The following is a 22,591-nucleotide window of genomic DNA, read 5'->3' as shown; positions in this document are numbered from 1 at the left end:
AATGCCACAACAGAGCAGGTCTAACACAAATGTGCCCTTTGCATTTTATTTTTTGCTTCCTTGGTGGGGTGGAATAAGCCATGAGCTTCGCAGCGTGGTGCCCCAGGTGTAGCTTTCCCTCCATGTTAGCCCTTTAGTCCTTGGGTGAGATGCTTGGCTAAAGTAAATGGGGGTTTGTGTTACCCTCCATGGAGTTATGCCATGTCCCCTAGCAGAGGCTTCTGCCCCTGTTGCCAGATTTGTGCAGATGCTTCTTTTGTAACTGATGATGATGGTACAGGTAGGTGCTCAAAAGAAGGAAATAAATAGGAGAGAGACATGTTTCAGCTAGCAGTGCACTAAAACTACAGCAAAATACAATGTTTGCTGTCTAGAGAAGGACAAAGTCGATAGGAAACGAAATTTTATTTTCAAGCTTTTAAGGGGATATAACAGTGAAGAATAACACAGCCTTAAAGAAGAAAGCTTGACTGTCCCTGTTGCAGGAGAGTTGTAAACCTTTGAAATAGGGTTTCGTAATGCAACTGCTGAGAGCCATAACTGCAACAACACAGATGCACCTATGGAGCGTGTGTGTTAAATAGTTTATATAAGCAAATCAATCAGGCTGGTGTCTTAGTTAAGCTGACAGAGCGTGTGTCTATGGTCAGGTTAAGGACATATATATGCAGAATCGTTATTTGCAAGCAATGTGTTTGATTCGGGGTAGTTGGGCTGTGTAAGTCTGAAAAAGAGAGAGTCCCATTTGATTTCTTCTGTACTTTCTGTTTATCAGTACCTTGTATTTGGTGTTTACGTTGGCAGGGAGCAGGTTATGCCCCTCTTACTCATACTGAGTGGCCCTTTTCTCCCTGTGTAGTCCTATTCATTTTAATAGCACCCGAACAGCACTTGCCCTGAGTGAGGTGGCAGTGTCTGATCCTGGGATGAAGACTGAGTGAAAACTGTGTTGAGGAATTGTCTGAAAGGTTGTCCAAAATTTGATCTGTAAGTACAGCTTGCACAAAATCCGAGAGTATTTTTTAAAAGAGCAGCAATCGTGATTCTGGGAGCAGGCTTTCCTTTGCATATTTTTAGCGTGTATTTGCCATTAATTTACAATATCCCATAGTCCTGGTCGGGAAGATGGTCAGAGCTCCTGTACAGCTTCAGTTTCTGGAGGGCCTTACTAAAGTCTTCTTGGAAGAAATGGACACCCTGTCAATGATTTCTTACAGTAACGCTCCAGTATTCCTCCGTTAGGTTCATTAGTTAGTTGGTAGGTGGACTGCATGTTTGCACGTACTTGACTGAAATTGTGCCTCTGCCTTTGGAAGTCTGATGAAGAAAAACCGGCTACATTTTGTGAAGGAGGCACCTACTGTTCCTTCCTAGGAGCTGTTGGGAGGAACCAAAAAGACTTTTCCTGAAGTGGGATGAAGATTGCATTGAAGATTGCTGTCTGCAGCCTGCTAGCAAGCAGGGCTGTGGGAGAGGACAGCTTTATAGCTCCTCAGCTGTTCCCACATTTCCCACAATGCAGCAAATTTCAAAACCTTTTAATATGCAGCTGAAGTGGGACTTGCTATTCTTGTGATAATCTGGAGATCAGCTGTATGTCAGTGGTGCACAAAGATAAGGGCGAAACTTTCGTAAACTAAGAAAGTACCACAATCCTAATAGGCCAGGGGAGTCGGCTGTTGGGTGCCCCGTTGTTTTTCCTGGTGCCACAAGGAGGTAAGCTGGGCCTGGAGACTCAGAGGTGAGATGATAGAGCAGGTTCTGTTCCTCAGTCAACGGTGAGGCTGGGATGATGAGGTTGGATAACTTGGTCTTTATCTGAACTTGTCCGACTCTTTCAGTGTGCGCATTCGATCTGATGGGTTCGTATGAGGATTTCAGGCGACTTTGCCCAGGTTGCAGATAACACGGGAATAGCCCCTTGTATACCGTGTCTGTTCTTGGTCTCATCCACAACTTCAGAGGGATGCAGGACAGAGGAAAGGTTAAGGCATCAGCAGTGAGAGCCATGAGAGGAGCTGTCGTGGTTCAGTTCAGATACTGGGACACCATTTGGGTTCATTTTCCTTTTGGTGCGTTTGTTCATCCTTATTTCCTCCTCCTCTTTCATCACTTCTTCCCCCACAAATATCTAAAGCTTAAAATAATGTGCTCGCCTTTTATCTGCCAATAGTCTGACACGAAGTAGTTCCTCTTCATAACCATGAATTTATGTTTGGCCTGTTTACTCAGGTGCTAGACAGTATTTCTGGCTGCACAGATGGTGAGTCTAACACGGGCTTCTGGGTTTGACTTTTATGTTTGTTTACATCTTCATGGTACAATAGTTATCTGAAGAGATGAACTGGAAAATTGTAAAGTGCAACCTTGGGCCTAATCCTGAGACGTACGAAGAGCTTGGAAACCCCCGGAGCGCAGACCCGGGACCTGGTGTTGGCTAGCCCCCTAAGCACTGCCCACCTTTCCAGATTAGGTGTTTTTTAACTAGCGTAGCCAGTTCATTAATCTTTTGTCCCATACATTACAATGCTTTTGTTGGACAAGTGAAATTTGAGATGTAAAATGCCAGGAATGGGGATACATGGTACGTTTGGGGCAGTGGCAGTCTCTGCCCTGTGTCTGCTTGGTCCTGCACGTCCCCATCAACTCTGCGTTAATACAGAGTTTTTTCCTTGTCTGTTTGTAATTTTCTTCAGTTTATCAGGATGAGTGGATTAGAAAGACGGGAGGGAATGAGGAAAAAGTTCCTCTTTGTTAGCCTGGGGAGATGCACAGGTAAATGAGTTTGTGCAGATCGAAACACAACACTTGCATGGTCAGCTCTGTTTTGCTGAGCAAGTACACTGGAAGGTGCCTCAGCTTTGAAACTGTCAGTGTGGAAGCGAGGTCAGCAGGAGGAGTAAAAGTAGGTCGTAAAATGTTAGGGCTTAAAAATAGGGTCAGTTAAGCAGCTTTAAGTCACCCTCCGAGGCTACCTTAACCCTCTGGCCTTCTCCCAGTGAGGGTGCTTTCAGTGTCCAGCACAGAGCTGCACTGCTGCGTGGATGGGGCTCTGGACTGGCAATGAGAGGACCTGAGCGAGGGCCTTTTCCCAGCACCTCTGCTACCCAGTGCCTCTGTGGCTTTTGCCCAGTGATTTTGTTATTTTTATTTTCATTTGCAAGGAGTCTCCATTTCTGGGTTGTTACTCTTCTTTGCGTTTGAGGTTTATCAGTGGAAAGGATTATATGCACGCAAAGTAGCAGTAGTATTATGCAGCAGCTCTTCTGAAAAAAACATGCACTTTTAGCAATTCTTCAATAATAAACTGTCACACTTCACTGCTGTATGTTTTGTCAGTTATCTAGTGCCAAATGGAGCTGGTCTATCTGTATGTAAGAAACGGGTAGTGTGAGGTGATGAGCAATGACAAGTTCTGCTCATTGTGAGTTTTGCAGTGAGGAAAACAGTTAAAAGTATCTGGTTTGTATCTTCCGAAGTTCTCCAAATCACATACTTTAAGTTCATTTCCAGAGTTCAGGATTAGAAGGGGAAAAAAGGTTGTGAGGTCAGAGATAAATAGATGGTGATGATGGTGCATGTCTTTACACAGAAATTAATTTGTGTCTTTTACTTAAAGTGCAGAACTTAGTACTGAGTTTCTAGAAATCATATTTTTTTGTGGACCAGATTCTTATCTGGCATAAAGTCATCTGGTCGAACTCACCTGACTTCACTGGAGTCATGCCATTTTTCTGCTGAATGATTTGCCTTCTGTGTTTTAAGAAAATTGCAGTATCCATTGAAGTTTGCTGCGGTAGGAGAGATTCTTTCAATACCCTCTCTGTTAGCCAAGTCTTTTTCCTTGAATAAAAAGTTGATTCATTTCAGAACTTTTTGGCAATAGAAGTTTAAAAACTGGAATTTGAGATTGGTATAGCAATTTTTTTGAGAAGCACATTTAAAACATAAGTTCTAAGTGTTCTTTTTAAAGTCATCTCCAACAGAAGGCAGGCTTCCCTGTCCCACAGAAATTGTCTGGATGACAGGAAAGAGGAAGTAGTAGAGAAAAATTGCTGAATTTTGATGTGTTTTTGTGACTCATATTAAACACTCAGCCTCACTGGAATGTGCCAGGGAGTTCTATGAAAACTGTCAATTGCTGTAGAAACGGGTTCTTCAAAACTTGTTTTTAGTGTTTCATTTTCTTAATGTCTATGTTTATGTACAGCCTTATAGGATAATGATCTCATATCAGAATATATATATGTATTTATAGGATATACATATGTAAAAATACACAGTTACGCAATGTGAATATGTATCCAGTTTATGCAATTTTTTTTCCTGTATCTAAAAAAAGCTCACTTTTGTTTTGTATGGTGAGATCAGTACTGCCAGTGAAATGCACTGTTTTCCTGCACATGTGTTTGTTCAGTCATTCCTTGTGCTGCAGGTGCAAGCTTTGTGTCCAGTAAAGATGCTTTTTAAGCATCCATTTTATTTAGAGCACTGTCCCTTCCTGACGTGGGTGGAGTCATCGTGGCACTGAAGGTTCTAATATCAGGCAGAAGAGGTGGTTAAACTTGTACCTGTGGTGGATGAAAATTGTGTTTTGTGTTTGCCAGAGAAGTGATTTAATTTGAAGTAATTTAAGTCTTTATAGAGTTCTGTGGCTTTGTGAGTTCCTGGTAAATCAGCACGTGCTCTGGATTCCTGTCTGGGGGCCATGCCTGAGGGTGAAAGGGTTCTTTGCATCTTGCATCAGGGTGAAGGTTCCCTTTGTGATCAGAGCAGCAGCATGGTAAAAAGAAATCCAGTCATACACATGGGAAATAAAATGTAATATTTTCTTTTGATGCAAATGGATTAATTTCTTGAAAATAGATGCAAATGCCTTTTTTTTTTTAAGATGTTCTTGATATGCATCATAGAAATATCCAGAGAAGTACCAGAAAAAAGATAAGACATGAAAAATTGCTTTATGATGTGTGTTAGCGAAGGCTAACACCACTAGGGTTAATTCTCATCTGGTGTTAGATCAAGTTTCCTCAACAAAGCAGAAGAGCTGGTTTAAAAAACAAAGTAGAATATGTGCATGTGATTTTTTTTTTGTTTCTCTCCATTTTAAGACCCTTCCATTGCTTGTCTTTTCCCAGGTACCCCTTACAGAAGCAGTGGACCCAGTTGAGTTGGAGGACTACCTTATTACACACCCGATTGCAGTGGAGTCTGGACCCCTGAGAGACCTGCTTGAGTTTCCTCCCGATGACATCGAGGTTGTGTACACCCCCCGAGAATGTCGAACACTTGTGTCGGCTGTGCCTGAAGAGAGGTAGGAGGTGACAGGGTGACACCTCGCTCAAGGGAATTAATTGTTCTGGATTTGAGTATCTGCAAGGCTGAAGCCTGGAATTTTTGTCTGTAAATGCCTGAAAGAGTAAATACAAACCTAAGTGAAAGTATGGATGTTTAAGAAGTCATTATCACGTCTGTGATTTTGAAGGTGTTTGTTTTTATTGTTTTAACAGTGAGATGGACCCTCATGTGAGGGACTGTGTAAGAAGTTACACGGAAGACTGGGCGATTGTGAACAGAAAGTGAGTTCCCCTGTGGTATTTGTCAGCTTGATTTCATATTTAAATTTTTGCAGGATGGCTAGCTGGTATGAAGAGGCTCAAAAATTATTATCCTGGCTACTGATTCCATGTGCCCTGGCTTTTAGTTGCCCAGCTCAGCTGAACTGATGCTTTGTATTTGCTGAAATGATGCTTTGTGTTTTGAAAATTAGATCTCAGACGTCAAAACCCCTTGGGGCATTTTTGAATATCTAGGACATTTTAGTCAACAGTTGCTCCTTTAGAATGGTAGAGAAATTAGGGAATGTGAACAAGTAAAATTACTTTCAGCATTTGTTTCTTTCTTTGTTCCGTATGTTTTTAGCTCTTTTTAGAGAGAAGTGCTGCAGGTGCAAGCTTTGTGTCCAGTAAAGATGCTTTTTAAGCATCCATTTTATTTAGAGCACTGTCCCTTCCTGACGTGGGTGGAGTCATCGTGGCACTGAAGGTTCTAATATCAGGCAGAAGAGGTGGTTAAACTTGTACCTGTGGTGGATGAAAATTGTGTTTTGTGTTTGCCAGAGAAGTGATTTAATTTGAAGTAATTTAAGTCTTTATAGAGTTCTGTGGCTTTGTGAGTTCCTGGTAAATCAGCACGTGCTCTGGATTCCTGTCTGGGGGCCATGCCTGAGGGTGAAAGGGTTCTTTGCATCTTGCATCAGGGTGAAGGTTCCCTTTGTGATCAGAGCAGCAGCATGGTAAAAAGAAATCCAGTCATACACATGGGAAATAAAATGTAATATTTTCTTTTGATGCAAATGGATTAATTTCTTGAAAATAGATGCAAATGCCTTTTTTTTTTTAAGATGTTCTTGATATGCATCATAGAAATATCCAGAGAAGTACCAGAAAAAAGATAAGACATGAAAAATTGCTTTATGATGTGTGTTAGCGAAGGCTAACACCACTAGGGTTAATTCTCATCTGGTGTTAGATCAAGTTTCCTCAACAAAGCAGAAGAGCTGGTTTAAAAAACAAAGTAGAATATGTGCATGTGATTTTTTTTTTTGTTTCTCTCCATTTTAAGACCCTTCCATTGCTTGTCTTTTCCCAGGTACCCCTTACAGAAGCAGTGGACCCAGTTGAGTTGGAGGACTACCTTATTACACACCCGATTGCAGTGGAGTCTGGACCCCTGAGAGACCTGCTTGAGTTTCCTCCCGATGACATCGAGGTTGTGTACACCCCCCGAGAATGTCGAACACTTGTGTCGGCTGTGCCTGAAGAGAGGTAGGAGGTGACAGGGTGACACCTCGCTCAAGGGAATTAATTGTTCTGGATTTGAGTATCTGCAAGGCTGAAGCCTGGAATTTTTGTCTGTAAATGCCTGAAAGAGTAAATACAAACCTAAGTGAAAGTATGGATGTTTAAGAAGTCATTATCACGTCTGTGATTTTGAAGGTGTTTGTTTTTATTGTTTTAACAGTGAGATGGACCCTCATGTGAGGGACTGTGTAAGAAGTTACACGGAAGACTGGGCGATTGTGAACAGAAAGTGAGTTCCCCTGTGGTATTTGTCAGCTTGATTTCATATTTAAATTTTTGCAGGATGGCTAGCTGGTATGAAGAGGCTCAAAAATTATTATCCTGGCTACTGATTCCATGTGCCCTGGCTTTTAGTTGCCCAGCTCAGCTGAACTGATGCTTTGTATTTGCTGAAATGATGCTTTGTGTTTTGAAAATTAGATCTCAGACGTCAAAACCCCTTGGGGCATTTTTGAATATCTAGGACATTTTAGTCAACAGTTGCTCCTTTAGAATGGTAGAGAAATTAGGGAATGTGAACAAGTAAAATTACTTTCAGCATTTGTTTCTTTCTTTGTTCCATATGTTTTTAGCTCTTTTTAGAGAGAAGTTGCATTAATTTTGCAACAATGTAAGATTTATGTGCAGGCACAACCACCTAATAGATAATGTGCCCTCTTGCAGCATTCATTTATTCCCAAAGAGACTTTGAGAAAGGACGTAATTTAAACAAATAATTGTTAATATTTGAACTATCACAACATTTCTCTAATGAGTTAACAGTTTAGAGAATGTGCATGCATTGATTAATTTATGAAAATTAGCAGGAAGGTTTCTGAGTAGCTTTACTTGGAACATACACTCTCTCGGATGACTGAAAGTCTGACGACTTCAAGAGCTGCTGTCAAGGAGTAAGTGATCCATGTGATGTGCATCACCTACAAATGACTTGACTACAGCTACAGCTCTGCCCTTGTGGCAGTTGCTACGATTCACTGGTTTAATGTTGTCCTGAGAACCACTTCAAGGGATGCTGAAGATATGATTTGCAGTGCTAAGATGACCTAATAAAAACGTGGTTTGTAATCTCATACCAAAAAAAAGCCCAGAAAGAAACCCGAGAGAGAGATACATGCTTTATTAACTCCCAGCCTTTGTGGGCAGTCTAGAAGGTGCAGTGTGACCCACCCATCCAGCACACCTCTTGGTTTCTCAGCGACTTTCACTGGTATATGGAATACATGGCTGTGATTCCTGCACTGAGGAGGTTTAGTTGGAGACAGTAGAGCTTTCTGTCCTGTGCAGATCAGCTGCAGGTTGCGTTCTGTGTCTGGGAAGGCATGAAGCTGAAGACATCGAAGTTGCCTGAGTGGGTTGAAGGTGTGCTGAATGATTGTTGAACTACAGTCAAAGGTTTTCTTGCCTTTCAGAGGAGGAGGGGCATTACCATAAACACTCATAGCAGTTTTTACTTGGATAAAATCATGGTGGTGGACTGGGTAGAAACAGAAGGGTTACTGCTGGAGGAGGGGAAGAACCTGAAAGCCTGGCTGGGAAGGTTTGAATTGTTTTTCAAGTAAGGATGGTAACAAGTTTCTCTTAATCCATCCTATTGGATGGTTACAAGTGCTTTGGCTCGCTCTGGGGGCAGAAAATCCAGCTCTTCTAGCTTTAGAAGAACATGACTTCTGATGTGCCATCCTTCTCTCTCCCCCATCCCAGGGGAAATAATCTTTATTTCAATCTCTGTCTACAGTTCTTTGTAACCAAAATGTTTTTTTGGGCAGACAAATCCATCCATTCAGGGATTGCTTTAATGGTATTGGAAAAGGTTAATAAGTTTTCTTCACTGACCTGAAAAATCAATAGCATATTCTTATTTCAACCTTATGGCGTAATTTCTGTATGCTAGACTGATGGTGGCAATGATCACAGACCCAGTGAAGTCTGGTCTGATTTAGAATGAATTTATGCTTGTTGGTGGGGCTGCGATTGAAATGCAGACATCCAGGTGAGGATTATACAGATAGTTCAGCTCGCAGGAATTATAACCTAGCGAGGAAAATGCTTTCCTCCTTTTTCTCCTGCCTTTCATTATTCACTGCTAGCACATCCATGGTTTTCACGTGTCTGTACATCCTTCTGTGGTAACTTTAGTAACAGGGCAGGATAAGAACAATTAATTCTAGATGTGACCCCAGCACTACTTCGGGCACTGACTTGGAGTGCGTATTCTAAGGAGACTGTGGCTCTGGCCATATTGTGTGTAAGTGTAGACATAGTGCCATTTGGTATCCAAAAATTTGTTAGTCAAAGAGATATGATCTTGTCAGCAACAGTAGACAGACTGTTTACTAGCAAGTGCTCTTACACCCTGGAAAGCTCCTAAGGACCTGATTCTGCTTATAAAATGAGCATCTTCCCATAGCATCTTTAGTTGGGGTCGGAAAGTCATGTTTTCCAGAGGTGCTCAGGACTTCTGCACTTCATGCAGTCCTACCTGGAGTTGGTGTTTTGGTTTTAAAGGTATTAATATTGTCTGCTCCAAGACAGTTCTTGCTCTAGCAGAACCACTGGCCTTCCATCCTCATGTTCTTGGCCTGTTTTAAGCTTGGCATCACAATCGCACATTTTATGATGACCTTAATTGGCCATTGATAATACTTCTTTTGACATCACCCAGGGTTGCTTTATAGTTGAACAGAGTCACATTGTAGTACTGGAATACTGGTTGTTGGATTATTACCCAGCTACAGTGGAGGGTGACTGGAAATACTGTTTGCAGAGAGCAGTTTATGCTTTGAGAGGATCCACACTGATAATACTGGGTTTGTTCTGTAATTCTGCTTCTGGGTTTGAGGTCAAAAAGGATGCTAAGGATGCATTTGAAATACTTCGTTTTCAGATATCACAAGCTGGGAACTGGATTTAATCCCAACACGTTAGACAAACAGAAGGAGAGGCAAAAGGGGCTCCCCAAACAGATCTTTGAGTCTGACGAAGCTCCAGATGGCAACAGTTACCAGGATGAACAAGTAATGTGCCTTTAAAACCTTGCTACATAAAACCTAATTTATAGTCGCATTTTAAAAGTGCAGTCCCTTTCCCATTATAAGTTGCTTTTAATTTGTTGAATCTCAGGATGACCTTAAACGACGTTCAATGTCGATTGATGATACTCCCCGGGGCAGCTGGGCATGCAGTATTTTTGATCTGAAGAACTCCCTTCCAGATGCCCTTCTCCCAAACCTACTGGACCGTACCCCAAATGAAGAGATTGACCACCACAATGAAGATCAGAGGAAGTCCAGTAGGCATAAGGAGCTTTTTGCACTACATCCAGCACCAGATGAGGTATTTTTATATACATGTGGGTGAGACTAAAAAAGTGAAGGATATAGGGAATGTGAAAATTCTGCCACAGATTTAAAGGCGTTTAGATCACCTATGTTTAATATCCCTGACAACCTTAGCTATTTTGTGGGTTGCATGTTTGTTAGCATATTGTCTTGCCATAGATATTACTTTCTGAAAATTGGTTTTCCTTTATGGTTATGCAGTCCCCTATAATGTAGAAACATTAAAGGGATTTAATTTAGTATATTTATAGCTGCTCATGAATGCAACATGCTGGTAAGCCTTGGATTAAATTGGTGCTAGTGTCTTAGAAAAAAAAAGTGATACATATGTTTGCTTCATAATGGTATTAGTGGTTTGTACAAGTGTCGTGTCTCTAAATTGCTGTTCCTGTGATGAATTTTAGGAGGAGCCTATAGAACGACTTAGTGTCCCTGAAGTACCCAAAGAACACTTTGGCCAAAGACTCCTGGTGAAGTGTTTGTCCCTTAAGTAAGTATCACTCCAACAGACAGCTGCATTACAGAAATTGAGAATTTAAATCTGCTGTTGTATCCACGTGCATCTGGAATAACTCTGCTGCCTTGTTTATTACCCTTGAAGGGATGTAACATTGGTTGGTCATAGGCTTAAAGGTTAGTTCTATAAACAATAAGTTACATGGTACTGTGCATCAGTCAGTTTTATCTTCAAGACTTTCTTTAATGGTGTGATATAGAAAGTATTCACCTTCTTGGCTTTCCTCTGTGTTGCTTTTCAGCCAGTCTGTAGCTATACCTGTTCCATATTACTAGCATGCATGCTTCACTGCACTCGTTCAGGGGTCTGAAGTTGGCCAGTCATTGGTGTTCAGCTCTGTAACAAGGATGTTTAAGTGGAGCGGGGGGAAGAAAAGATTAAAAATGCTTGAGCCTTAAAATATAAGACGACCAAAGATTTGCTGAAGTTTAGGCTCAACAACCTTGACTGTGTCCCTTTAAGAGTGAAGACTTTATATACTTAGCAAGCATTAACTGGAGGAATAGAAACCTGTTAAACAAGTTTAATGAAGTGGAGCTCCTGAATATAGGGTTACCTGCAGCTGGTTCATTGCCTATAACTCTTCTCTAATAACACAAGGTAAAATTTTACTGTTATTCCCTTGGAGAAATAAAGTACAAAACTGATTTTCCACACTGCTGTATTCATCTTCTGTGTCCTCAGTTAGGTCAACCCTTCTTATTAGAGAGCTCCAGTTAGACTACATTGCAGCTCATAACTGAGATATATGTGTGGGACATATCTCCTGCTTGTAGAGTACTCCAGGACCTAATACAGCCATAGAGATGAACTGATTTTGCAGCCTTTTATGAACTGGAACAACATAATATGCAGTAGCAGAGCAGCTTCCTCCAAAGGATGGTGTCTTTAGCATAAATAAATTAGATGCTGGAAATTAATGATTTCTGCTATTTAAGCATCTCTTGCTGACTGTAAATTTATAGCAAATCTGCCCAAGGACATGCTTGTTTGTGTACCAAAGTAATCTCTGAAACTGCACTTAACAGTTGTAATAGCGAGCATCCAAGATCATGCTATCGTAGTGGCACAAATAAGTACGTAGTCTCTTCCCCAGGGAGAAGGCTAGGATGACCTAACCAGGGTCATTTTCAGGTTAATCTCACCTTTGTTGCAAAACTAGAGAAAATACCTGTTTGATGATGCAGTCCTGTATGTTCTACCTGTTGGCTGAAAGAGTTCCAGGCTGAAAAGCTGAGAGCTCGGTGCAAGGACCACGTGCGTGGGGGTATCCCACTGTGGATTGGGCACTAATTGCATGGGGAGGCTGTGCAGGCAGGAGAATGGCATTGCAGCCCCTGCTCACTTTGGTGTAGGGACAGGTTTTGAATGTTTTTTCATTTCTTTAACTTCCCAGGTGATTTAACAATAAGTTTAGCTGTATTTGGCAGGTTAGTGGTTTTGTTGGAAGTGTTTCAGTTAGCATAAATACTTGATAACAGTTACTCTGAAAAACTGACACCTTTCTGAGAGAGTTTGAGATCCTGGTATTTTCTGACAAAAGTTAAATGTTGAAAATTGCCAAAATAGCTGTCCCTGACTCCAGAGGAATGAGCTTTCTGGTCAGTAATGCTGAGAGGAGTGGTTGGACAGGTCAGCATAGTAAATTAGCACATAGGACAGCTTCTCAAGGTACTCAGAGGAGCTAAGTGGTCCAGCTATCCCAATTAATAATTCCTCTCCCTTTAAGGAAGCTATTAGGTTGCTTTGCTTAGCTTTCAAACAACACTTGAAGAAGATAAAAGCATTTATAGAAGTATGCTTTATGTCCTGTGACCCTAGTCCCAACCTTTCTGTTGGGTCAATGAGTTGAAATGGCTTTTAGAAGGTCCAGGGAGCACCAGTGTGTGTCCTGGTGGAAGGGAGCAGGGGCGATGCAGAGGAAGCAAGTTGGCACAGCTGTTCCTGACATCTCAGCTTAACGGTGGTCAGCTGTCACCTTACCCAGGAATGATTTGGGGAGGGGGTAGGTTAGTCTTTCTTACAAAATGCAAGTCAATTGATTTTATGTGTTTCTTTCTTTCAAGATTTGAAATAGAAATTGAGCCCATTTTTGCAAGTTTGGCTTTGTATGATGTTAAAGAAAAGAAAAAGGTAGGTTTTTAATTACTTGAGTGATGACATTTCCACCGAAGCATTACAAACCTGTATTTAAAAAAAAGGGGAGGAATTAATTCTGGAAACAAACCTTTATGAAGACAGTGACAGACTAGTGGTTGAAAGAATGATGAAGGCATTTCATGAACCATCTTGCGTGTTCTTCTTCTGCTTAGTAAAACAGTTGAAGTATATCCACTTTTCTAAAAATATTATCTAATATGTGAGCGCCTGAAATCAGAATATATATATTGTCCAATCCTGGCTTTCAAAAGTCTCTTCCCCAGAGTGAACTTAAGTAACTGAAACCTTTTATTTAGATTAAGTTTTTATGATTTTCTTAATCTTTTTTTCGTGATTCAGCATGTACTTTCACAAGAAAGGCATACAAGCTAAAATGGCTAAAATCAAAACAAAACTGAGGAGTCTTTTCAAGATCTAAGTTATAGGAAATGCAAAATATTTATTCCCCTATTTATGTTCTGTATTTAATATTTGAAGAGCCTCTTAGTTTTTCTAATTCAAGATATTAGCAATGGTAGAGAGAAAAATGTTAGAAATCTGCATTTTGACATTTATCTCTTTAAGACTTGAATTTAATGCATTGAGTTTTAAGTTATGTAGATGAGAGTATGTGGAATATTATGTGAACTTTGTTTAATATTTAAATCACATTTCATAAGCCAATTTTATCATCTCATTACTCCATTTTTTTTTCTCTAATGTAGTAAGTTCTTTAGTGACCTCTGGTGTTGATAACCAGCTCACGTTCATTTTGGCTTTGAAGCCTGGATACAGTTGAGGATTTGGTGTTTCAGCGTAGAAAGATCACTGTGTGTCTTTCAAGATGTGTTGTTTTTTCTTTTTCTGTGAATGATCTTAAAGATCATTTTCAATTTTGATACTTTGATATTTTCAATTCAGATAGCAATTGTAATTCCTAGTCCTGTGATGGAACTACATACCTTAGAGGAGCTGGAGGAAATTTTATAGGTAGTGTGTATTGTTTGCTCCATTTCCTTTCTCCTTTCCCACTGTCCTGCCTTGATTTCTTAATGAAAAGGCCTTTTTGTTTTTCTTTTTATACATGGTTTGAGAGGAGGCACTGTTGGTAGTTTTTTTACTTGTGTTTTGAAATTGTCTGTTGTGTTTATGAAGAGCTTACCAAAAATAAAAAATGTAACTAATGCTTGAAGCTACCCAACTTCTTCCTTAGATTTCAGAAAATTTCTACTTTGATTTAAACTCTGAACAAATGAAGGGAATGCTTCGTCCACATGTCCCCCCTGCTGCTATATCCACGCTGGCCAGATCTGCCATCTTTTCTATCACTTATCCCTCTCAAGATGTCTTTCTGGTAATAAAGGTAAGAAATGCCAGAGAAATTTAGATTATTATTGTCTCCTGTTTTCTATTTAAAATAAAATATAAACAAGTCTGGCTGACTAGTTGACTTCTTATTTACATTTGGAGAGCAGAATTCTCAAAAAGTGTAAACACTTTTCTTCCAAAAAGTGTAAACTTCTCAAAAGTGTAAACACCGGCACCACAGAACTCTGTTTCATTTCAGATATTCTCGCTTAGCACGTTAAGTTCCTTTGTAACAGGAACAGTTCAGTGGAGATATGCATTGTTCTATTACTGAAAAAACTGAAAAGAGCACAAAGGTTTGCTTGATATAGAGCAGCTTTCTGGGGCTTGACCTTGGTTTTCATATGAAACAATGTGCTGACTCCTTAAGATGATAGGTAAGTGAGTGATTTAAAAATATATATTGATCTGAATCTCATTTTAAAAATGATATATGCTCTTAGGCCAGATTTTCAAATGTCTTTAAGAATTGAAATTGCTAAGAGAGTGAGATCCATAACTGAAATAAAATACCACATTGGTCACTCCTGGAATAAAGTATACAAAGATAAAATAAAAGAGAAATATTTTCTCTTCTTTCATTTGATTCAATGAGTGCACAAATGTTACTAGTTCAGATTGGCATTTGAATCAGGTTTTTTTGGCTGGTCTCTGCATAAAAATCATCCTATTGTAAAAAGGGGAGTTCAATACATGCTTTCAGTTCACAGCCAGTGGTTACATTGCCTGCTAGCCAAGTGCTGTGTTTTGAGAACCCTGTTGACTGAGGTTTGTGCAAGTTCTTCATGAACTGCTTCTTACGTGAGGAATAAGCTTTTGAAAATGAATTAAAGCTTTGTGGCATGACAAAACAGTCCCAGGTGAGAATAAGGCTTTCAGTAGTGTTGGAGCATATTCTGATCTCCAATTTTTGGTATGATTCTCTGAATTCCTTCTAAAAGTCATGTTCCGACTGTGCAGGCATATTCGCTCTTCTGCTTTTTACAAGATATGAGGAAGAGAGAACGCCATATTTATGAGATGGGGATCTGTCCGAAAGAACTTGTGACTGCACATTAGTGCTTGTAAAACCAGTGATCCAGGAGGAGCTGGTGGCTTAGGTGATTTTTTGATTTGATGATGAAAAGGATATAGTCAGGGATAAATAAGACAGATACATAGCGTGCCTTATCGGGTGAATTTTCACATGGGTCTTACTCACTGGGAAACCACTTTTCAGGCAGCTGGTATTGCTAGCATAAATTCACCAGGGAGTGCAAGATTTGATGGAAATTAGTTTTGTTCTTTATATTGTGGTAGCCTCTTGATGTTCTACTAATAGACAAGTATGAATGGCACTTTATAAGCATGGGAGAAGTTTAAAGATATTCTAACCTAGTAACAGCATGTGCACAGTAGCGGGCGTGGGAGGGAGGGCCAGGATGCTTCTGAAAGAAACAGTCTTCATGCATGTGATAGGGAAGATATTTCTATTAGAAACTGAGTGTTAAGCAGGTTTGTGTTCAAGAGGCATTGACTTACTTGGAGCCTCTTTGGCTAATTTTAATTATTTGATTATTTCATTATTTGATTTGAAAACACACTGATTTAAAATAGTGCTTGTTTTAGCCGAGTGCATCTGAGTCACCTTTTTGTGCTGCTGCAATAGGTCCTTAATATGGAGAACAGAAATAAGAACAGAATTCTGAAAATGGTGATGCTGAAGACAGTGTGAGATGTCTTTAAGACCGTAAAAATGAGCTGAAAGTGGCTCTAGAACAGATCAAACCAAAGTGAAGTGGTATATGTTCCCTTTGAACCTATATTTTACATATGTGATTCAGTTATAGCTGGAGATCTGGGAACTTAATGGCTCTAACAACTTGCGTGCAGTGCTTGTTCCCTGGCTCACAAAGGGAAATCAAGCTTTAACTCTTTTGAAAGAATGTTTTTGCTTCCTAGTGTTTGTTTAATTTAACAATCCTGGCTAGATACATGTCCTTATAATGGTTCATTTTCCCTTCTCAGCTGGAAAAAGTATTACAGCAGGGAGATATCGGGGAGTGTGCAGAGCCTTATATGATTTTTAAAGAATCTGATGCAGCAAAGGTAAGAATTTTTTTTATGTTTTGATTAAATTTGGCTACAAGCGCTTTAAGGCATTTTGTTATTAATAAATTAAACATACATTATTTTCTTTTACCTTGGACTTAACAGCCATTGATACTGTTCCTGTTGTTAAAAGGATCCATTTTTAATTAAGAATCTAGTCAAATTCTAAAGGCCAAAGAAGAGTCAAAGACCCTTGAATCTTGATGCCTTATCGGGGTTGAGTAGTTAAAGGTCATCAGTTTTTGTAGCTGACAGGGGAGACGTGTGGTTACCTTCAAGCTCAGTCATCTGTGATTCCCTGTCCCAAAGGATGAGCTGTGTGCTTATAGCTGGGTCAAGCGAAGGCAGCCTTTGATGTGAATTTGCAGTAAAATTTCAGGCTTTCCATTGCTTCTGCAGCTTAACCCCATCACAGTACCTCTGCCTTCCTCTAGAAGGGTTATAAAGTGGATGAAATATGTTAACAGGAGATTATCCATCAGGCCTGGTTTTGAATTGCAGTGCGTTTCTTGTCCTTTTTTTCGGCTATTTTCTGCTGATTTTTCTTTTTCCTAATATTGTAAAGAAGGGCCACACTCAACAGCAGGATAAAGCTGTCCTTTTTACATACAGTAAGGGTAGATTTAAAATTCTATACTTTAGTATTTGGGTTTTCTATTAACAATGTCCCTTTAATTCCTGCCTTTAGCAGTTTGGGCATTGTCCTCTAAAGTGCAGTGGATGGCTTGGACCTGCCCCAGTTTGACTGATTCTTTGTCTTTCCCACACATGTTGAAATGCAGCCTGTCTCCTTGCTGTAGAAGCCCTTTGCTCAGGACTAAAAGCAGAGGTTTCCCCACAGAAAAGAATGCCATCTTATTTCCTGCAGTTGGCAGCTGGTTGCTCATTGAAGTATATCAGAGTCTGGGTGGGAATTGCAGGTTTGGTAGGTTGAGGAACAAACAGGAATGCTGGTAGCACCTGCAGAATTCAGTGGCACCTGGACTGTGACCTTTCTTCAGTCTTTTCCCCCACAAGCTGCTATTTGTTTTTCTCCAGCACAGTGTGGCTATAGAACAGCAAATCACTGATTTTATTGTTACTTGAGCTAAGTATGTTATTTTACAACTCCAGTTTGTAAGATGTACAAGAGAGCTTGAAAAGGAAACCTTGTGTACGTAGAATGTGAAACAGTGCTTTTGAGCCTCAGAAATGGTTCCTAATTTAATGTACAATTGGGTTGAGCCAAGCGAACATTAAGTGGTAATAGTGAGGACTGAATGAAGGAAAAAACCCAAGAGAAGCCAGCCCTTCCTGTGATTAAAAGGCTTTCCATTATGATTTTTTCAAAGGAGCCGGGATGTTCATTTGTTAGTTTTGATCAAACTCTAACAAAGTTTTGCCTTCCTAAAGTTCTAATATATTTTTAGCTGAAGAAGTTCACATTTTTTGTCTATCTCTGTCTTTATATCACTGCACCACAATATGAAAAATTAATATCTTTCACCTCAGGTATATAGATAACAAAAGTAAAAAACCCTACATTTCCTGTGATCAATAAATTGACATATGCCTGAGTGAAATTTTGGAATTGTATTTGCAGGGTGCTTGGGAGTGTAGGTGAAAAAGTGGTTTTTCAAGGTCTCCTTCCCAGCAAGGTGCATAAGCATGTACTGAACTAGAAGAATGTGAGCAACAGAGTGCTCTCTGTTGTTACCAGCCCCCTGTCTGGGGGATGTCTTAAAGGCCTGTAGGTAACAACCTTTGTAAAGCAAAAAATCGCTCTTTATTATGCAGAATTGTGGAAAAGTCCTCTTTTACTCCTTTTTTCCTCAATAAAATGAGTATGATACTGCTTATTCGAGGAATGTTTTCAGTTTCCCATGCAACTCCAGATGATCTGAGCACCTGCTGCATAAAATCACATTAAGGAAGGCCATTTCAGACTTCTTAGAGTAAAATTCAGATTTTCTTAAAAGGGCAGATGAGCTCACTGAGATTTGACAGGCTATTCAGGAGGCTTAAGAGCGTGAAGCCAACTGCTCTGACTATCAGGCTGTCCTGTATCTGGTACTGTTGGCCTGATGGCAGTTTTGTGAAGCAGAAGTCTGATTGCCTAGCACTTAGTGATCCACCTCTAGAAGGTGCTATTGAAGCACAAAATCATTGCAAGTTAGAAAAGATACTTACTGATTTTGCTAAATGAACCTTTGTTCCTATTCCTCTCCTTTTAATCTCTTGGATTGAATATTTTCTTCACAGAATAAGGAAAAGTTGGAAAAACTTAAATGCCAGGCAGAACAGTTTTGCCAAAGACTAGGCAAGTATCGAATGCCTTTTGCCTGGACAGCCATTCATTTAATGAACATTGTGAGCAGTGCTGGAAGTTTGGAAAGAGATTCCACAGAAGTAGAAGTTGGCACAGGAGGTACAGTATCTGGCACCTGCATGAGGGAATGTGGACAAATCCAGAGTTTACTGAAGTCTTGATTCATGCCCTGTATCTGCCATTGCTCCTTTTATCGCTTTCCTCCCCCTGCCCTAGGCCTTCTGATAGTGTTGGGTCACGGTTGAAATAAAACAGGAAAGTCCATGATAACAAATGGATTTATCTTTCAAGGATTTTACAAGCAAACCATCTGTTATATTATTTAAAATCAGGCTTCTAAGACTAAGAGAGCATTACAGGCTGATGAACATTTTCCAAAGGAGTGGATTAATCTTTGTGAACCACACAGCTTATCTGAAACTGCTCTTCAGCATCCCCAAAACTGCCAACTTCATCATCTTTCAGAGCAAGAGAAATATATAAATCTCCACACGATAAAGACTTTTATAATAGCAGTAAGGCACTGGGGTGAGGTTGCCGTGAGAGGAGCAGAAGTAGTCAGCTGTGCTTCATAGCCTCCTGATGCCCCAGGAGTATGATTGTCTTAGCATAACCACCTCTTCTATCACACTTATTGCATAATTTCCAAAAGCAGCAGCTATCTTCTTGTGTAGAAAATCCTGATTGGAACAAAAGTAGGCTCTTGGACAATTGTTTTTCTTCTTTTTTTTTAATTCCTCCCCCTTTTTATTTTTTATTTTTCAAAGAACGTAAAGGATCGTGGTCGGAGAGGCGGAATTCCAGTATTGTCGGGAGACGTTCACTAGAGAGAACCACAAGTGGGGACGAGGCTTGCAATTTGACCAGTTTCAGACCAGCTACTCTGACAGTGACAAACTTCTTTAAACAGGTATTGTATGAAACTATCTAATTAAGGAGTTGCTCCTTGGACAGAGTGATTTGATCATGTGAAGTCAGTTTAGACCTGAATGATTAATTTGTGATGCTTTCAATGCATATAATATCTGTTCTTGATCACAGGATATCTTTGAACAGCGTGCAGTGGGTTTATTATATCATGTGCTTAATTCGGCCAGCAGTGGGTCCACAGTCGATTGGTGGATTCTTGCAATAAGTTTACTGTGAATAATTATGTTATGGAATTTGAAATTATTAGCTGGTTTTGACTTGAATGATAAAGTGTCATTATGGCATAGTGACTTACCTACTGTAACTAAAAGGGTGTTAGAGGGGTGGCAGAGTCACATTTTCTATAATATTTCCAAAATAAATGAAATTCTGAGCTACTAGAATGTGGCACAAGGAAGACTGATGACAGACTCCTTCCACTTCCCACCATTCTTAACACTTCTCCTGAAAAATAAGACTCTTCTAGACTCATACCAAAGAAGAGGCAGAGAAGGAATGAGGATCACTACCTGAATGACGGATGCTTTTTCAAACTATTATACTTGCTAAAAATTTGATATTTTGGGGAAATCTTGTAATAGCCATTCTCAGTTTTGAAAAAGATAATATTGATGGGGAGAGAAAAGGTTTTCAATGAGAAGTTCCTGCAGCTGTCATGATGATTAATAAGGAAAAAAGGAAGGAAAAAGGATGGAGAAATGAATTGTAATTTAGCATGTTAATCTTAACACCTTGTTCTGGGAAGGTACATTTTGGTATCAGAGGAAAGAGACTATAGTATTAGATTGTTTGTTCATTTTCTCGCAATCCTGAAGGGTTGTGTAGATAACCATTTTCTTCCCAACATCCAACAGGAGGGTGATCGCCTGAGCGATGAAGATTTGTACAAGTTCCTTGCGGACATGAGACGGCCATCATCAGTGTTAAGGAGATTGAGACCTATCACAGGTATTGAATGAGATCTTTTTGGCTCACATGTGTTAAGGTATGTTGTTAGTCCTTCCCAATTGTCACCCAGTTCTAATAAGTACGCAGATGAAAAAACCCTAAGAAGTCATTCACAGCATTCCCTGGTAGACCACAAGCACTGAAGATGGCATTTTGGCAGGTTTTTCACTGGCACGTGTGCACATGCAGCTCCTGTCACACTGAGAGTAGCATCTGTGAGAAGAGGATGCAAACCCCAAAGCCCTAAACCCAGCAGGGGCTGAGGAACCTCTGTTTTCCTGAGTAAAACACCTCTCTCTAGCTGAGAGGAGATCTCTCTCCTGGCTCCCACTTGGTTAATAGGAACAGACTCCACCTCTGTTTGAGAAAGGGAAATAAAAACGCTGGCACACCAGCAGTGAAACATCACTGGTCCCTGACCTGTGCTATTCCTGACAATATTTACTTAACCTGTTCTTAAAAATCTCCAGCAACAGCAATCCTACCGCTTCCTTAGATCATCTCTCCCAGCACTCAGCTGTCCTTGTAGTGAGGTTAGGTATTAAGAAAACTTTGCAAAATTATCTTGCTGCAAATTAATCTGATTATGGTCTGTCATGCCCTCAGGGCAGTTATCACAACCTTTCAAGTACTTGAATACTGTTATTAGTTCTCTCTTATTCGCCTCCATTTTGTAGCCTAACCAATCTCTGGTTTTTTTCAACCCTTCCTCAAAGGTGGTGATTTTAAAATTGCCTGTTACTCTCTGCTAGAGTTTCCATGCTTTTCTGCAAGCACGGTGCTCTAAACTGGGTATGCTGCTCCTTCTAAGACCTCATGCCAAGCAAAGGAGATGAATTTGTCTCTAGTGTCTTACACATGCACTGCACATCTTAGAATGGTTGTAGCTTTCTTCTGGACATTGGCTTATTGTCACTGCCGTCACCCAGCCCCTTTCTACGGAATTGATTCGTGCCAATTATTTTTTTTTAACATTTGTATGTTTGGCTTCTCCTTCTTAATGCAAGTCCTTTGCTCTTTCTTATGTTTCACCTTAGTCATTTGATGCCATTTCTGCAACTCTCCTCTCTTCCAAATTTTTACAACCATTCCAGCCTCAGTGCCATCCACCAACAAGAAAGTACAACAGCTGACAGTACTGTCAGCTGACTTGCTAAGGAAAATACTCAATAATCTTGGTGCAGATTAGCTTTCAGCAACTCCTGATGTATCCTTCTGGTTTGATAGGCAAGATTACTGATGAGACATTGAATATTGTTTTTAACAGTAGTTGGGCCTCACAGTAGCATTATTATGGTATTTCCCCGACTTGCCTATGAGAACAGCATTGGGGACTTGTTGAGATACATCTTTTCTGTTGGTTCTTATTATCTGGTACCCCAGTTGCCCTAGATATCAGTTTGATTCACTGTTACTTGTTTTTAACAATTCCACATTGGCTGTAATTTATAATTTCTGTATTTATGAAATTAATATATAGGATATTAACCTGAAGAAACAAAGCATGAACATGCTTTTTTATTTATATTTAACTTCTATTTATTGTAATAAAACCATTTTCTTCTTACAGCTCAATTAAAGATAGACATATCTCCAGCTCCAGAGAATCCCCATTACTGTCTAACTCCAGAGTTGCTGCAAGTCAAACTTTACCCAGACAGCAGAGTTAGACCTACAAGAGAAATCCTGGAGTTTCCTGCCAGGGATGTCTACGTTCCAAATACCACATACAGGTTAGAGTTTTGAAATACATTTCACATTTCAAGACCCGAGACTGGCAAATCTAGAAATTCCTACCTTATCATCTGGTTTGTTGCAAAACTTGCTGTATCAGTAGATCTGCTGTGCCAGAGGCACGAAAAGGGTCCAGACTGACACAGCAGAAAATACATAGATGTGAAGGGACAAACATATTTGCATAAAACTTGGATGTGAACAGGAACATCAGAGAAGTTTCTCCATTTCCCAAAATTCACAGTGAAATTTAGTTGAATTCTTTTCAGTTTTATGTAGGTTTTTTTCTTTGTCTGTGTGCTAAAGTTCTCTTACTGTTTCTATTACTTTCTGACACTTTCAGTGACTTACTTTT

At 39.9% G+C, this 22,591-nt stretch overlaps 1 protein-coding gene across 1 annotated transcript in view; it reads left to right on the top strand.

The window, feature by feature from the left end:
• DOCK7 (dedicator of cytokinesis 7) overlaps positions 1-22,591 on the top strand; it is a 100,453-nt gene that overhangs the window by 14,307 nt on the left and 63,555 nt on the right. Inside the window, 12 exon segments of the mRNA XM_009319857.1 lie at positions 5,139-5,314; positions 5,511-5,579; positions 9,748-9,877; positions 9,984-10,196; positions 10,606-10,691; positions 12,785-12,851; positions 14,071-14,220; positions 16,233-16,313; positions 18,558-18,723; positions 19,392-19,534; positions 20,409-20,502; positions 22,073-22,235. Of these exon segments, the coding sequence (XP_009318132.1) occupies positions 5,139-5,314; positions 5,511-5,579; positions 9,748-9,877; positions 9,984-10,196; positions 10,606-10,691; positions 12,785-12,851; positions 14,071-14,220; positions 16,233-16,313; positions 18,558-18,723; positions 19,392-19,534; positions 20,409-20,502; positions 22,073-22,235 (1,538 nt within the window).

The sequence above is a fragment of the Pygoscelis adeliae genome, unplaced genomic scaffold, assembly GCF_000699105.1.
Source record: "Pygoscelis adeliae isolate BGI_AS28 unplaced genomic scaffold, ASM69910v1 Scaffold181, whole genome shotgun sequence".
NCBI lineage: Eukaryota > Metazoa > Chordata > Aves > Sphenisciformes > Spheniscidae > Pygoscelis > Pygoscelis adeliae.
This window is presented reverse-complemented; position numbering and strand designations above follow the sequence as displayed.